Below are 18,141 nucleotides of genomic sequence, written 5' to 3' on the forward strand. Positions count from 1 at the left end.
GCAAAGGAAACACAGGTTGTGCAGTTTTTGCCTCCCAAACTGCTTCTTTTGCAGTGATATTCCCTGCATTAGCCTGAATGCACGTGGTACGTCTTGCTGGTGTGTGTTGTGCCAACTCTTAGCGCTAAACTTGCAAGTCTGGATTCTTCTGTCAGGCTGGAGAAAGGTAAATGTTGTGACAGCCTGTGATGCACTGCCAAAACAGCGTAGGACACTGAGCCGTTCCTCATTCAGGAGTTAGTTAATCATGCACTGTAACCCCACAGGGACTGCTTTGTGCATCTTTGTTCATTCGCATTTTTTACTGCTGAAACTGATTTATCTGAAAAATTTGTATTTTCCGATCCTCTTTTGGCAGCCGTCCCTGATATCCACCCCAAAGAAGAGTCATTAATCTGCCAGCTGACAGCAGAAATGTATACCCAATATGTTCTGTAATTGTATGAGCACATTATTCACAAACCATCTAGACAATTTAAAGGGGACCTATTATGGCATCTAATACCTATTTTAAACAGGCCTTGAATGTCTTAAAAACAAGCTTTTGATTGTTTTTGCTAAATAAATTAGAAATTCAGCCTCTGAGCCATGTCTTTATCTTCCCATTCTCTAACCTCATTATCTATGCGGGATTCTGAGTGGGCGGGGCTATGATAATGAGGCTCTGTGCTGATTGGCTGCCTGAATGACGCGATACACCGCTATGAAAAAATGGCGGAAGCTCCGGCCGGCAGAGTTCCACCGTGTCCTAACTGCATGCGATGCGAGCGAGAATCAGCGACAAAATCACTTCCATTCCTTTATTTTCTATTGGACTGTCCTATCTGGCGGCAGCGCTGTGCAGCACGACGCTGCTTCTATTTTCTTCCTGTCGCTCATGTTGAAAGCCGGTTGAAAGCGCTGTAGGAAACAGTCATGGATGAGGAACGGCTGATCCAGTTAGTTGGAATGAGAAGTTATCTCTATGATACCTCCTCATTTCACTACAAAAACCTCAATAAAGTGGCAGCTGGCTGGAGGGAGATGGACAGAGAGCGTCCGATGTCACACAGTGCGATGCGATAGTCGGACGCTCGCATGCAGTTACACGGTGTTTAGTTGTGGGCGTGGTTTGCATTTTGGTTACGTAACGAAAATCAGCAGAATCTGAACGGCTCGTAGAAGTCACATCACACTGGACGGCTCATCCAGGCGGCTGTACAGACACTGCAGAATTTGGTTGCTTTCCTCCTTCTCTGAGTTGGCAGGATGAGGGGAGACCACTTTATATATGTTAAAGCAAGATAAAACGTGTTTTTCATAATAGGTCCCCTTTAAAAAAGGTTCAATTGCTATTTGAATAATTCTTCCTGCAAACAAGTTGTTGCATGGCCCACTGACAAATGTTTGTGCATCTAAAAAAGATGTCCTGAAGACAACATCTAGTATATTGCTGTAAAATCTCTATATCTTCATAAGGCGAGCCCCCGGGAGCTGGTGCAAGCAGGCAATCACAGGCAGCATTTTATGCTCACTTCCACCTCTCTGCATGGTTCAACCCAATTGAGGGCAAGGCATACTCCTTTCACATGTCCCCACGATGTCTCCCACCCACCGCGCTCACTGCCGCTCTTAAAATCACACTTTGGCCCCAGCTTCCACCTTTTGGCTGTGATTCAACGGACGGGGCGTTGAGTTAAGTCCATCACCTCAAAGTCTCCATATATGCTTAGTAAGTGGGAATTAATAACACCTTTAATAAAGTATTTGAAGCTTTATTGATGCTGCCATCGCAGAAGTGTGCACGACTTTTGTCAGGTGCAGTGATACGATGCCGTACCATCACAGACATTTTTATCCTTGCTCCGCAGCACACAAGCACTCATTTCTTAAAAACCACCTTAATTTAAAGCAACACAACAAAGGAGGTTTTTCCGTGTTTAAGTTACCTTGAATCATCATTATTTCATTACTTTTTTTCATAAGCATTGTCAGTACTCTGTGAATACCCAAAGTAAGTTTGGACCCCCTTTCCCAGCTGCACCCTGCAACAACAGCAAATCGCTTGACGTCATGATGAAACCACAGTTGACATCATGGCAGTGTCACCAAGATTCTCGCTAAACTAATGGAAGAGAAAACAGAAGAAAACATTTGCTGTCTTCATTTATTTTGCTAGAAGTGGTTCCTGCCAGAGGAGTTCATTGCTCAAACATTTGAACCAGCCAAAAGTGTTAAACATGTTGCTATCGCTGAATACTCATAAATATTTTTGCCCGTGCGTTCTGAGATTTAAAAGGACATGTTTGTGATGGAGCTTCCCCCCCTCCCCTCTCTATACCCGCAGGTTTTGCAATCCTCCAGGCCATCATGGAGTCGGCCGTTGCCAAAAACTGGCAGGTGACAGCTCGCTCAGTGGGGAACATCGTGGATCCGACAGAGTACCGGCGCATCATCGAGGAGATGGACCGCCGGCAGGAGAAACGCTTCCTCGTCGACTGTGAGGTGAACAGGATCAACGTGATACTGGAGCAGGTATTGAACCAACTTACACCGTCCTTAATCATCTGGATTTAAATGCTCTATGGTGTTATTCATACCCATCTTCCAGCCCCAGGGCTGTAAAAGAGTTAACAGACTGCTTAGTCCTCACGTTCTTCCCAAGCTCTGCATCTGTTAACGCTCCATGTGAAATAAAACACTTGCAGATGTGGCTCACTCTCCACCAGCTCTCCATGATCGCCTCAGATCCTCACATCCTCCTTTATAGCTTGTGTTAAAACAGCTGACATGGGCATTAAATTAGTGCTTGTCATCTGTTGTTTTGCGTGCGAGTGTGTCTGTGTTCATATTGTTTGAGGTTTCTGGGTTTAATGTACTTCTCTGCTCATCTGTGTTTTCTCAATGATTATCGACTCCAGTTTTCCCGGAGTGAGTCTTCGTTTAATGTTTGCTAATGTACTTTTAGTGCAGGCAGCGTCTGCTCTAAAGAGACCTCTTTTTCGTCAAAAGAATAAATACAAAAGATAAGGAAGAATTTTTTTACCTAGACTTGAATCTGTAGTTAATTCAAATAAATAGATGGACCTTTACTGAGAGAGAGCACTGAAAAACTAAGATCCAACCGACACTTTGAATGCAACGATGAGAAATGACTGATGACTCCGAATGATTCCCATCCATCCATCCAATTATACATCCATTTATACATCCATCCATTTATAAATCCATCCATCCATCCATTTATAAATCCATCCATCCATCCATTTATCCATCCATCCATCCATCCATCCATCCATCCATTTATACATCCATTTATCCATCCATCCATCCATCCATCCATCCATCCATCCATCCATCCATCCATCCATCCATCCATCCATCCATCCATCCATTTATACATCCATTTATCCATCCATCCATCCATCCATCCATCCATCATCCATCCATCCATCCATCATCCATCCATCCATCATCCATCCATCCATCCATCCATCCATTTATACATCCATCCATCCATCCATCCATCATCCATCCATCCATCCATCCATCCATTTATACATCCATTTATCCATCCATCCATCCATCCATCCATCCATCCATCCATCCATCCATCCATCCATCCATCCATCCATCCATCCATTTATACATCCATTTATCCATCCATCCATCCATCCATCCATCCATCCATCCATCCATCATCCATCCATCCATCATCCATCCATCCATCCATCCATTTATACATCCATCCATCCATCCATCATCCATCCATCCATTTATACATCCATCCATCCATCCATCCATCCATCCATCCATCCATCATCCATCCATCCATCCATCCATCCATTTATACATCCATCCGTCCATCCATCCATCCATCCATCCATCATCCATCCATCCATCCATCCATCCATTTATCCATCCATCATCCATCCATCCATTTATACATCCATCCGTCCATCCATCCATCCATCCATCCATCATCCATCCATCCATCCATCCATCCATCCATCCATCCATCCATCCATCCATCCATCCATCCATCCATCCATCCATCCATCCATTTATCCATCCATCCATCCATCCATCCATCCATCCATCCATCCATCCATCCATCCATCCATCCATCCATCCATCATCCATCCATCCATCCATCCATTTATACATCCATCCGTCCATCCATCCATCCATCCATCCATCATCCATCCATCCATCCATCCATCCATCCATTTATCCATCCATCATCCATCCATCCATCCATTTATCCATCCATCCATCCATCATCCATCCATCCATCCATTCATTTATACATCCATCCATCCATCCATCATCCATCCATCCATCCATTCATTTATACATCCATCCATCCATCCATCCACACATCCATCCATCCATCCATCCATCCATCCATCCATCCATCCATCCATCCATCCATCATCCATCCATCCATTTATACATCCATCATCCATCCATCCATCCATCCATCCATCCATCCATCCATCCATCCATCCATCCATCCATCCATCCATCCATCCATCCATCCATCCATCCATCCATCCATCCATCCATGCATCCATCCATCATGTATCCCTCCCACTTCTTCTGATTGGGTGTCACTGAGCTCTGCCGGGCAGGATCCCAGCTCTCTCTCCGTGCGATAGACCGGTGCTCACCCTGGACCGGTCGCCTGTCCGTTGCAAAGGCCAATGTGAATGATTTGATAATTAAAAGTTACGGTTTCACAGCTGCTGCAAGCAGATGCGCACCAGAGTAACGACTTAGAAAAAGGCACGAAGCCCAGCAGTTTAGTTTGTTTGCTCCGTGCGCACGCCTATTTGAATCATCAATCCAGGGCACACTGTAACTTTCTTTTTTTTTGACGGGTTTTGCTTTGACCTTCAGGGCAGATCTGCCTCTATTTGCTCTGAAACTGGGGGAATATTTTCGTGGCAGCACTGAACATTTCCATTAATCAAGAGAGGGTTTCTGCACACGCCCCCCACATCAGGATCTAGCTGTGAGTGTATTGTAAGATAGCGGTTGGCACCCTAGGTCACCACAGGCATATCCACCCATAATCTCCTATCTGTTGTGGCTTAATGAGGACTTTTATGCAGCATCTGTCAGGCAAGTGTCTCTCCAGATGCTTGAAAGTGGCATGCCGCACCTATGTCTCTTGAGAATAATTTCTTATACGAGCTGTGACATCAACACTTACTTTAATGTAATATCAGCTCCAGTGTAAGTAGGACACACTGTCCCATAACAGCAACAACAATGAGCCTACTATAAATAGCCTACCCTCCTAGCCTGAGGGAAGATCTCTCATGAAGGCGAGAGTGAGCAAACACAACTGAGATCAGTCAGGCATCAGGAGGTAACTGTTCTCGACTTGATGTATTTTTCAGTCCACGAAATGATAATTATTCAAATATTTTTGCTACGAGCAGCCAGACTGGTACATCTACAATTCATATGGAGCCATTCAGGTTGTGCTAATTGTTTGAGTCATCAGATTTGTTTCAGTGGTAACAGGTTTTATTTTGTTGATAAATGTGCTGCGGGATTTCTTTTTCCTTTTGACACTTCTGCCGACTCTCTTACCGTGCTTAAAAGTATCAGTTTGCTCATCCCTTAAGTAAAGTAAAGGCGGAGTGATAACACCTTTAAGGCTTCTCATCAATAATAGAAGCTCAGTGGATTTGTTATTGCTCCCAGAGAAGGATCCATCACCTCCAGCCTCATCCTGCACAGTCGGGGAGGCGTTGAGCTTGTGGGAATTGAGCCGTACAGTTGCGAGTCTCGCTGTCTCGAGCTGTGGAGGGAAACAGAAGTTGCGCTCGGCACCCAGGGGTGCACTGGAATTCCACATCCGATGACGAGACGGGGAAATGTGGCACTCTGTTCGGATGAAATCATACGCTGATGTTATATAATACTTGGAATTACGTTTTCCTTTTATTTTATGCTGTTTTGATTTAATCAACCTCCAAAACCGAGATCTGAACCCGTTAACAGCATTGTTAGAAGAAATCAGTATTCATATCTCCTCAAATAATTATAATTCAAATGCTGTTGTTAGTATAAATATGACTTGACTAAGTCTTGTTACGGTGTATGTGTGTTGCACACGAGTCAGACAAATGTCCATTCATTCCTACAGGAATTGCCATAAACTCTTAAAGGCATGTAAACTCCATAAATGTCAACTTTTATGGTGGCTTTTAAAGCAAAGCTATTGTTTGCCTGGAAGTTGTATAAATGAATAAGTGAACAAGCAAACAGAGTTATCTCTGCATGGTGGAGACAGTCAGGTGTTTATTTATTCTGATATTTAGTTGAGAATGTTTGAATCTGTGTTGACTCGATGACAAGCTGAGTGATATCCCGAGCGTTATTTGGGACATGGCAGCGAGCCTTCGCCAGACTACAGACGCTGCTTTTTCTTGGTGTTTTGTGGCGTTGCAGCCTGGAGTTTCAGTAGCTATTTTTCAAGGGTTGTTGTCATTTCAAGATGCCAGTTTTTTTTTCAGTGTCAAGCAAATGAAGCACATTTTTTATTTAATAAATACAAAATAAATAAACTTGAGCATGCATAACTAATTACCCCCTTCTTTTTCCTCTTTTCCTTTTGGCTGTTTGCCACAGCGAATCATCCGCCTCTATCTCAGCCTATCGTCTGCATCCTTTTCTCCTCACGCCAACTAATTTCACGTCCTCTTTCACTACATCTATAAATCTCCTCGATGGTGTTCCTCTAGGCCTCCCTCCTGGCAGTGTTAACATCATCATCCTTTGACAGATACATTTCCTATCCCTTCTCTGTACATCTCCAGACCATCTCAGTCTGGCCTCTCTGACTCTCTCTCCAAAACATTTTAACACTTTAAAGGAGCATGAGGCAGGATTGAGGCAGGATTTATGAAAAAAATTCGTATACGTTTTAAGTTTTCTAGTAATAATGTCAGATAAAGCGTTCCAAACCAAAAACAATGAGCCCTCTAGTGTATCTCTCCGTTGCCTTGAACAGGCTGTGTGCTGCAAAATGTGCTGCAATTCCGGGCCGGAATTTCCCGCGCTGGGCTGCAGATGTGACGTCACATGACGCTGCATGTGCGTTCTCCCCGTTCTCCCGTGCCGGCTTCACTGTTGGCTGCAGTACCCCCGACGGCCGTCGTGGTGAAGGGTGGCGCTATAAAGTCTAATTTTTTAAAAGGAGCCTCATGCTCCTTTAACCTCCTGATTCAAATGAATGGACAACCATCATCTTCTCGTCTAGTCTGTCCATGGTCCACTATTTTTAGCTGGGAGTGTTACAGCAGAGCAAAATCTAAAACAGGCAGACAATGTTGTCCTGGGGACCAGGGTTGAAGAATACTGCTCTAAACCATACAGCATTACCTCACCATCAGATCTCACCACCGTCCTACACGCCTGCTGGTATTCTTTTGTCCCATATCACCCCTGACACTTTCTTTCCACCCGTTCCAACCTGCTTGCACACACCTCTTCACCTCTTTTCCAGATTCTCCTTTGCTGTGGACAGTGGACCCTTAGTATTTAAAATCCGCCCCCCTTCTTTATCTATGCTCCCTGTAGCCTCACCGTTCTGCTCGGGTCGCTCTCGTTCACACCCACATGTATCTGTCTTGCTTCTCCTCCACCTGCTTCCTGCTCTCGCAGATCACAGTGTCATATGCAAACATCGTAGTCCATGGAGATTCCTGCCTAACCTCATCTGTCAGCCTGTCCATCACCACAGAAAACATGCACACGAGCCTTGATGCAGTCCCACCCCCACCTTGAACTGCTCTGTCACACCTACAGCACACTGTAGTTCTTGTACATGTCCTGCACCACTCTGACATACTTCTCTGCTCCTCCAGACGTCCTCATACAATAATATCCCATACAAGACCGCTCTCGGCATCCTGTCATCTGCTTTTCTCAAGGTCTATAAAGACACCATGCGGCTCCCTCTGACCTTCTCTGTACTTTTCTAACAACATCCTCAAAACAAATATTGCCCTAGTTCCCCTAGCTCATCAACTTTACTCCTTTGGCGTTTCCATAACTCTCCATGTCTCCCTTACAACCAGAATACTTCTCCTCCATGTACAAGATGTTGTAAAATTCCCACAGTTTCAGCTTCTGGGAATCTCAAATCCATGAAACGAACCTTATAGCAATCCCACCATCTGTGTAGACATGTAAACTGTGGGGGGACTTACAAATCAACATTGTGAGGTTCAATGCTGCACTGCTAGTTGGGCTTAAAGTATGTATGGAGACCAAGATATCCAAATGATAATTATTAACCACCCTAACCAAATGTGGACACACACATGGGAGGAGTTTTGGCAATTTGTGGAAAATTTGATTTGAAAGTTGGCCGTTGCTGTTTTTGGCCACTTATATCTCTTTTCAGACTGTGTTGAGTCAGTTGGGAAAAGCAATCAATGGGGAAGGAATTTATTTTATTAATGTTTTAGTGAGGTACTTTATATGGAAAGAACGTTGTACCAAATGTGTAGGGGACAACTCATAATGGTTGGCAGCTGACTTAAATGGGCCATAATATGCTCATTTTCATCCATCTGGTACTGCTGCAGTACCTCTGGGTCCAGCTTAACGCCAAAAGCCTGTGATTATTTCTGAACGACCGAGACTGAGAATCACAAGGTGAGGTTATTTCTGAAAACAAGAAGATGTGGCTCATGCGTTTTCTGATTGGTTGAATACCGTCTTTCAGTAAATCCAACAGCTAACTGGGACTTGCTCATGGAAATGCCTTGTCAGAGATACAAGCATAGCCACTGGGATAAAAAACACGCTCGGTTTTAAAATGACCACCGAAGCTCTTGTTCCTCTGGATGTTGCCTGGAGAATATGACTAAACAAGAAAACACTGCTCTGTGTGATGTCAAATACGCCTTTTCCACCAAACCGGTTCCAGGGCTGGTTCTGGGCCAGTGCTGCGTCTGGAACCGGGGTTTCTGTTTCCACTGACAAAGAACTGGCTCCGGGCAAGAAAACCGGTTCCAAGGTAGCACCAACTCTTTGCTGGGCTAACCCTGCATTCACACTGAAAGCGTCACGGGCGTCATAGGCAGCCGGCTGTCATTCAGTTTCTATGAAAACGCGCGTCGAGAGGCAGCGGGAGCAGCGAGAGCAGCAGAGGCAGCGGAGGCGTCGGGAGCAGCCGGAGCAGCATGTAAATCTAAATCTCACAGTACCCAGGTACACTGACAATAAAGTATTCTGATTCTGATTCTAAATTTGAAGTTGAAAAATCTGAACTTTATGCAAATGAGCAGCGGCGACACCGAGGCAGCGTCCAATCACAGACCGGGATTCCCGAAGCGAGAAGCCTCAATGCACATTGTACTTTCATGTACACAAACGTACTTTCATTCACATGCGTACATGAGCAGAGCTGTGCACTAACAAACTTATTTTATCAGGAATTAATATATTTCATCAAGCAAACTGACATTTTTGCTGATTTGACTACCGTTTTTATCTGAACTGCTCACGTGAAACACGTAACTGATGGTTGAGGAGCTGGATGGTCCCAACGATTTTATTTGCTACATCGACCCAACGCAAAATAATTAAAAACCGTGCTTATTAATCACAAAACACAGTTTAAAGTTTATTTTATTTAGATGGGACAATGCATATTAATGAACACTACATTAAGCAGTGTAAATACACCAGGTTTAGCAGATATGCTAGTTTCCACCCGCAGTCACCACAAACAACCAGACACACTCACACTCACACCTACGGGCAATTTAGAATGATCAATTTACCTAGCGTGCATGTTTTTGGACTGTGGGAGAACCGGGAACCTTCTTGCTGTGAGGCAACAGTGCTAACCCATAAGCCACCGTGCTGCCGTCATGTTTAAACATCATGACCAAATCTGCTCCGACCCGGTGTGCAGCTTCACCGGGACCGACGGCTCGCTGATGGTTGGTGTTGATCCGCGGACCAAACTTGTTAAAGAGAGCATCAAACTCACTCTTATCTATGCGGAAATAACTCTAAAATATAAAGAAGGCTTCCCAAAGTGTGATCCATGGTGAAACAGGAAACTGAAGATGTGCACGCTATATATAGATATATGTAGGCTATATATAGATATATGTAGGCTATATACACTGTTCCCTCCAGTTCTGCAGCGCAGCTTTAGCCCCGCCCACTGCAGGCGTCGACAGTGCAGCAGCTTTCAGTGTGAACGCACCAAGCAGCGAGATGCTGGCATCAGGCGATTTTTGACGCTTTCAGTGTGAACGCAGGGTAAGAGGAAGTTATTAGTTAGGAGTTATTAAGACCAACAGCAGTAGCAAGACTGAATAAGCGACGAATTAATATGGATGCAGCAAAGCAGCAGTGGTCTGAGGAGGAGACAACCTGTCTTTTAGTGATATGGTCCGTATTAGAGCAAATACGTTGTTGCTTCAACTTTCACGCCAATGCAAACACAGTGACCTAACTGACATTAGCAGCGACGTAATGACGTGGCTCCCCTTAGCACTCGAGTATAAGACAAAACAGACCGGTTGTGAACCAGCACCAGCACTGGCCCAGAATAATAGAATAGAGAATAATGACCCAGAGTAATAGAGAACCAATAGTAGACAAAAATGTATTTAAAAAAAACCTCTACAGCGAGACATTTGTTCACCACCCTGAAAACAGAGTATTTTGAACATATGTTTACCAAATCTTTTGAGCCACATTATAATTATACTGCAGATACCTCATCACCACTTTTATAGGTTCTAACAAAGGCTTCAACATCAAGGAACACTTTCAAGATGGATAAGTTGAACTCAGGTTATATAATAACACATTTAAATATGTTACTTTCTGTATAAATGATGAACAACCTGCTTGAATAGTGTGGGTGGGATGCCCCTGCGTAACCCTTCAAACTCCAGCCCATCTGCTTCTCTGGAGTGGAGCGGGTTTAAACTGTAACCTAACGTTGCCTGTGTTGAGAGGACGGAGCTCCAGGATAAAATAATGAAATGGAGGAGAGTTTTGTTAGCGGTTTGTTTGTTGTGCAGGCATTCAAAGGAGACCCTTGAGAAAATCAAGTTAAAAGGATCCCAAATGAAAAACAACATCAAACACGTGCTTGCCGGAGAGTTGGCAGGTGCAGAACTGCAACAAGGATGAAAACCTTACAATTTCATCATTTTTTGTTTCTTTGAATTATTCTGAAACTGGCTTTTAATCAGAGTAGCCGAGGAATTGGGTGGCTTTGGATCAGACTGAATTCACTCACGGAAACGAAAAGACGAGAGTTCATTGTGAAGATACAGAGAAAAATGTGTTGTGCAGCCACAACCAGAAGAGACCACTTTACTGGGTAGCAGAGCTACTTTCTGGTGAAATGTTCCTCTTTGTGAAGTGGTTTTAAGGAGGCATTTTGGAGAAATGTTTCTTTGATACGCAGCCATGTCCTTCCTCCCCCGTTACAGCTTCTCCGACAGTTAAATCCCTCCACACGTTGCCCAGTTCTGGGTAGCTTAGCAGTAATTAGTTGACTGTGTAAAGGGACAGTTATTGACTTCACAATGCATTTTCCATTACTGAAAACGACAGATGACATGTCACTTTAACAGAGAAGTCTCCATCAGCAAGGAGAGCGTGTCAGATCCTCTCGGAGACAGTTGGACAGACATAAAGCTCTGCACCGGCCTGTGGCTCCAGCCTGCTTAATTAGAGTCAGTTCCCACAGGAATATTTAAGCTGATGCTCCTGCAGCTTGGCCCGGCTCAGGCTGCCTGACTGCAGAGCACAGACCTGCTCATCCGGACCGACAGACGGCCAGGAGCTTGGATAAATACAGATAACCTGAAACAAATGCTCACAGTTTGTCTTCCCCCCCCCTCACAGCAACGCGTTCCCACACTTGTGTTTTATGTCCTTTCAAAACGAAGGCGGAAACTACCGCGAGCATGGAACATGAGTGTCTGTCCTGGGTTTGTCTGGTGGCTGTGATTCATCTGATGGCAATGCACGGGTGGGGTTTGGGAAGATGAATTAGCTGGGTTTATTTTTAACCACAGAAAACTGCTGATGTGCTATTATCTTTACAAACTGAAGGGCATTTGTGGATTGGGGGTAAATATTTCTAAAATACAGATATTTACAGTTGTTGTTTTCAGAAATACCATTCAGCCTCAGTTCCTGTTTCATCTTGAGCTGATTCAACCATCATGAAAAGGTCATTGATCTCTTATTGCATTATTATAAGCAAACACTGATCCTGCCCCCAATGCAGTGATGTTGTAAACAGACCTACTACAGTTCTATTAGATTTATACAACCATGTCGTCTGGCTGTGTAGCTGGGATCTAATCAGGGAACGGTTCTGTCAAAATGTGCAAAACCTGGGCTACTATACTACTTATAACTATATATATATATATATATATATATATATATATATATATATATATATATATATATAGTTATATGTGTCTAACTACAAATGCATGGAGTGCTGCTTGGTGTGAGAAAAAAAGTATACTTTAGGTGCTCTTCGGCATGGGGATCAAAAAGATTGAAAAACAATTTAGAAATACCGAGGCACTCAAGAAGATAGAAAAATATAAAAAGCCTTTATTTAATCATGGCTTTGTAAAAGTTAAAAAATGCCAACATGTTTCGGCCATGTAGGCCTTCTTCAAGGCAGATAACACAGACGGATTTAGATATATCTGCTGAGCTATGAGGTATTTTGAGAGGAATCTGAGATTTCTTTTATGCCAGATCAAATATACGCTGACTGTCTACACCCAAGTGGACCAGGTTGGTGCTCAGGGGTTCGAGGGTGTGGTGGTTGTCAGGGGACGGTGTGGGGGGTCATTACCGTGTCAGTGCTGCTCTGCAGAGGTTGCAGGGCTTTGCTCCTGCTCAAAAACAAACGTTGGAGTGGGAACGAGGTCAGTGGATGCTCAGTGGATTACTTTTCATCTTGTGATTTTATTCTCTCTTTTTTTCACTCAGAGATGGAGGGGTTCGACAGATACGCCGCTGTCACAGATTAGCTTAGCTGGACCGTCTCGCTGGCTCTTCCCTCCCGTTGCTGCTGGTGTTCATGCCAGCGTGGTTCATTTAATCCGACCTGAGATCAGAATCCTGAGCAGATGCACCCTGGGAGCAGAAAAGCTGCTAAAATACATAAATATGCTTTTGAGAGCTAATTTTATTTTATTTTTTGTGAGGAATGGATTTTGACAGACGGGTGGTCACAAGTCCTGCTACTATAAAAGTACGACACCATCAGCCGCAGCAGCGCCTGACCCCTCTCAGGTTCCCCGTATCTTCATGCTGCCACAAGAAGCGATTCTCCCCGGGGACCTTGAAACTGGAGCATCTATGTCCTAAAAATATTTGTTATGCCCAGATGCCCCCCCCCCCCTTAAAAAAATCCGTGCCAACAGAGAGGAGAACAGATCTCCCAGCAAGCAAATCAAAGAAAAGGAAAACTTATGAAGTGGCACGTGTTATGAAGGACAGAGATGAAAGCGGGGATGGATGAGAGCAGCTTCAAACTATATTAAAACGAATAACAGGATATAGAAACGGGATTTATTGATGAAGGTGGACTTAGCTTTGATTTCCAGGACTGATTTGATATTTTAGTCACAGCTGTGAAGCTGCAGTGTTTAATACTGACTAGATTTGTAAATAGCGTGCATGACATGTATAAATCGCTCGGGTTCTCCTCGGTTGTTTCCACAACAATTGTATGAAAACCAAACATTTTTATTTAGCTGGGAAACCTTTGAACAACATTATTGTACATAATTGTATATCGTCATATTTTATTTATTTAGTGTTTTCGCTTAACTGACCAGTTTAGATGAGTGTAAAGAAGTGTGATGGGCGAGTTTTAACCAGTCGGTCAAAGTTCATGTGAAACCATCAGAACCTAGTGTGAACATATAAAAGTGATAGATAAATAGATAGATAGATAGATAGATAGATAGATAGATAGATAGATAGATAGATAGATAGATAAAGTAGATAGTTTGGTGGGTGGATGCATGGATGGATGGATGGATGGATGAATTTATCATTCCCGAAGGACATTTAGGATAAAGGATGATAAATGACTTAAAATCTGTGATTGGATGGAATAAAACAACAACAACAAAAAACATCAGGATCACAAAGCACCAAGACACTAAAAAAGACACGTTTAATCAAGTTAAAACATGTTAAAACAAGTTATTTATGTGTGTAAACTGATGTTAGTTGTTGCATCAAAAGTTAAGAGTACAAACAAAAGAAAAATTAAAGCTGCAAGCAGCAATGAACGGGCCCTCGCACTCACGGCCACCGCCCCCCATAAGTATCAGAAATGACACCACCCACGACTTCCTATGTCAATCCATTGAAAAGTTATAGCAGAAAAAAGGGACAACCAATCAGAAGAAGGGGCGGGGCTAATTCAAGCCAATGAAGGTCAAGGACTCCATACAGAATCTGATGACACCACCCACGACTCTCTATGTCAAACCATTCCAAAGTTATAGCAGAAAATCGGGACAACCAATCAGAATAAGGGGCGGGGCTAAATAAGGCCAACGAAGCTTAAGGACTCATTACAGAGTCCCATGACACCACCCACGACTTCCTATGTCAAACCATTCAAAAGTTATAGCAGAAAAAAGGGACAACCAATCAGAAGGAGGGGCGGGGCTAATTAAGGCCAACGAAGCTTGAGGACTCATTACAGAGTCCCATGACACCACCCACGACTTCCTATGTCAAACAATTAAAATGTTATAGCAGAAAAAAGGGACAACCAATCAGAAGAAGGGGCGGGGCTAATTAAGGCCAACGAAGCTTGAGGACTCATTACAGAGTTCCATGACACCACCCACGACTTCCTATGTCAAACAATCAAAATGTTATAGCAGAAAAAAGGGACAACCAATGACAAGAAGGGGCGGGGCTAATTCAGGCCAATGAAGGTCAAGGACTCCATACAGAATCTTATGACACCACCCAGGACTCTCTATGTCAAACCATTCCAAAGTTATAGCAGAAAATCGGGACAACCAATCAGAAGAAGGGGCGCGGCTAATTAAGGCCAACGAAGCTTAAGAACTCATTACAGAGTCCCATGATACCACCCATGACTTCCTATGTCAAACCATTCAAAAGTTATACAAGAAAAAAGGGACAACCAATCAGAAGAAGGGGCGGGGCTAATTAAGGCCAACGAAGCTTAAGGACTCATTACAGAGTCCCATGACACCACTCACAACTCTCTATGTCAAACCATTCAAAAGTTATGGCAGAGAAAAGTATTCTAGGGGGCGCTGTTGAGCCGTTAGGCCACGCCCATTAATGCAAACCATGAAATATCAAATGTATCGCCAAGTCTGGCTTGCATGCAAAATTTGGTGACTTTCACTATCAAATATCGACCAATCACATGAAGGGGGGGCGCGCCTTTTGGCGTCTAGCGTCGCCACGGTAACACTTTTGAAAGAGAAAAGTAATGCGTGGTGTCGCAGGATGTAGACGCACATTTTGATGTATAACACACCTGGGTGCACGATACGGTTCGGGCTGAATTAACTCTCGAAGGAATCGCATAAATTTCGCCAAAATGACACAATTAATTCAAAATGGCCGACATCCTGTTCGGTTTTGGCCATGGCTCCAAGAGACTTTTCTTTAAGTTGTGCCATGATACAGGTGTGTAGCGATTTTCGTTCATGTACGTCAAACCGTATTATGGGGCTTGAGGCTCAAAGTTTTTTCCCTCTGAACCAATCAGATGAAGGGTGGGCGCACTTTTTGGTGTCTAGCGTTGCCGCGGTAACGCTTTTAAATGAGAAAAGTAATGTGCGTCGTTGCAGGACAGGGACGCACATATTGATGTAGAAAAAAAAAAATTGCTGACAAAAAAGTCTGAATACTGCGGGAATCGAACTCTGATCTCTGACTCCAAAGACGGGAACGCTCTGGCTGAGCTAAGACTCAGCCTCTCATTTCTATTTGACCTACTGACTTACGAGAGACCAACATATCGATATTTAGTAATGTAAGTCTGGAGCTGTTTTTTCTAATTTTTTTTAATATTTGTAAGTTATAAATATTAGTAAAACCCTACTATTTTAATTATTACTTTTTCTGTAACCATTCTGCCAAGGTTGTAACCGGGCTGAGCTGGGAATATTTCTGACGTCACCACATTACAGGGAGCTGATTGGTCGGGGGGCAGGGCCGTCATCACCCTACTCGCCACTGATTGGTCGGGGGGCGGGGCCGTCATCACCCTACTCGCCACCGATTGGTCGGGGGGCGGGGCCGTCATCACCCTACTCGCCACCGATTGGTCGGGGGGCGGGGCCGGCAGACGTTTGAATCAGGAAGCGGGAGTCAGCGCGAGAGCGACTGGCGGCTCGTGGCGATTTTATTATAAAAAAGGGACAACCAATCAGAAGAAGGGGCGGGGCTAATTCAGGCCAAAGAAGCTCAAGGACTCATTGCAGAGTCCCTTGACACCACCTACGACTTCCTATGTCAAACCATTCAAAGTTTATAGCAGAAAAAAGGGACAACCAATCAGAAGAAGGGGCGGGGCTAATTCAGGCCAATGAAGGTCAAGGACTCCATACAGAATCTGATGACACCACCCACGACTCTCTATGTCAAACCATTCAAAAGTTATGGCAGATAAAAGTATTCTAGGGCGCGCTGTTGAGCCGTTAGGCCACGCCCATTAATGCAAACCATGAAATATCAAATGTATCGCCAAGTCTGGCTTGCATGCAAAATTTGGTGACTTTTGGAGAACTATCAAATATGGACCAATCACATGAAGGGGGGGCGCGCCTTTTGGCGTCTAGCGTCGCCACGGTAACACTTTTGAAAGAGAAAAGTAATGCGTGGTGTCGCAGGATGTAGACGCACATTTTGATGTATAACACACCTGGGTGCACGATACGGTTCGGGCTGAATTAACTCTCGAAGGAATGGCATAAATTTCGCCAAAATGACACAATTTATTCAAAATGGCCGACATCCTGTTCGGTTTTGGCCATGGCTCCAGGAGACTTTTCTTTAAGTTGTGCCATGATACAGGTGTGTAGCGATTTTCGTGCATGTACGTCAAACCGTATTGTGGGGCTTGAGGCACAAAGTTTTCCGGGGGGCGCTGTTGAGCCATTTTGCCACGCCCATTAATGCAAACCATGAAATATCAAATTTATCACCAAGCCTGGCTTGCATGCCAAATTTGGTGCCTTTTGGGGAACTATCAAATATGGACCAATCAGATGAAGGGGGGGTGCGCTTGTTGGCGTCTAGCATCGCCACGGTAACACTTTCGAAAGAGAAAAGTAATGCGTGTAGTCGCAGGATGGAGACGCACATTTTGATGTATAACACATCTGGGTTCACGATACGGTTCGGGCTGAATTAACTCTCGAAGAATGGCATATATTGCTCCAAAATTACGCAATTAATTCAGAATGTTCAAAATGGCCGACTTCCTGTTCGGTTTCGGCCATGGCGCCAAGAGACTTTTCTTTTAGTTGCGACATGATACAGGAGTGTACCAATTTTCGTTCATGTACGTCAAACCGTATTATGGGGCTTGAGGCGCAAAGTTTTTTCTGTCTGAACCAACCAGATGAAGGGTGGGCGCGCTTTTTGGCGTCTAGCGTCGCCACGGTAACGCTTTTGAAAGAGAAAAGTAATGCGTGTGGTCGCAGGAGGGAGACGCACATTTTGATGTATAATACACCTGGGTGCACGTTACGGTTCGGGCTGAATTAACTGCCGAAGGAATGGCATAAATTGCGCCAAAGTGACACGATTAATTCAAAATGGCCGACTTCCTGTTCGGTTTCGGGCATGACGGCAAGAGACTTTTCTTTAAGTTGTCCCATGATACAGATGTGATTTTCGTGCATGTACGTCAAACCGTATCGTGGGGCTTGAGGCACAAAGTTTTCAAGGGGGCGCTGTTGAGCCATTTTGCCACGCCCATTAATGCAAACCATTAAATATCAAATTTTTCGCCAGGCCTGACTTGGGTGCAAAATTTGGTGACTTTTTGGGCATGTTAAGGGGGGCAAAAAGGCCATCACTTTGTCAGAAGAAAAATAATAA

The 18,141-nt window shown here is 44.1% G+C and overlaps 1 protein-coding gene across 6 annotated transcripts in view; it reads left to right on the forward strand.

The window, feature by feature from the left end:
• Window positions 1–18,141, forward strand: part of gria3a (glutamate receptor, ionotropic, AMPA 3a) — an 88,063-nt gene that overhangs the window by 36,055 nt on the left and 33,867 nt on the right. For all 6 annotated transcript variants that reach the window (XR_009784068.1, XR_009784067.1, XM_061739922.1 and 3 more), the window contains exon 4: window positions 2,327–2,514. Coding sequence is in view for 4 of the 6 variants with exons in the window: in XM_061739922.1 (XP_061595906.1) it covers window positions 2,327–2,514 (188 nt within the window). In the remaining 2 variants the exon portion in view is untranslated. The remainder of the gene's footprint in view (window positions 1–2,326; window positions 2,515–18,141) is intronic.

The sequence above is a fragment of the Cololabis saira genome, chromosome 14, assembly GCF_033807715.1.
Source record: "Cololabis saira isolate AMF1-May2022 chromosome 14, fColSai1.1, whole genome shotgun sequence".
Lineage (NCBI taxonomy): Eukaryota > Metazoa > Chordata > Actinopteri > Beloniformes > Belonidae > Cololabis > Cololabis saira.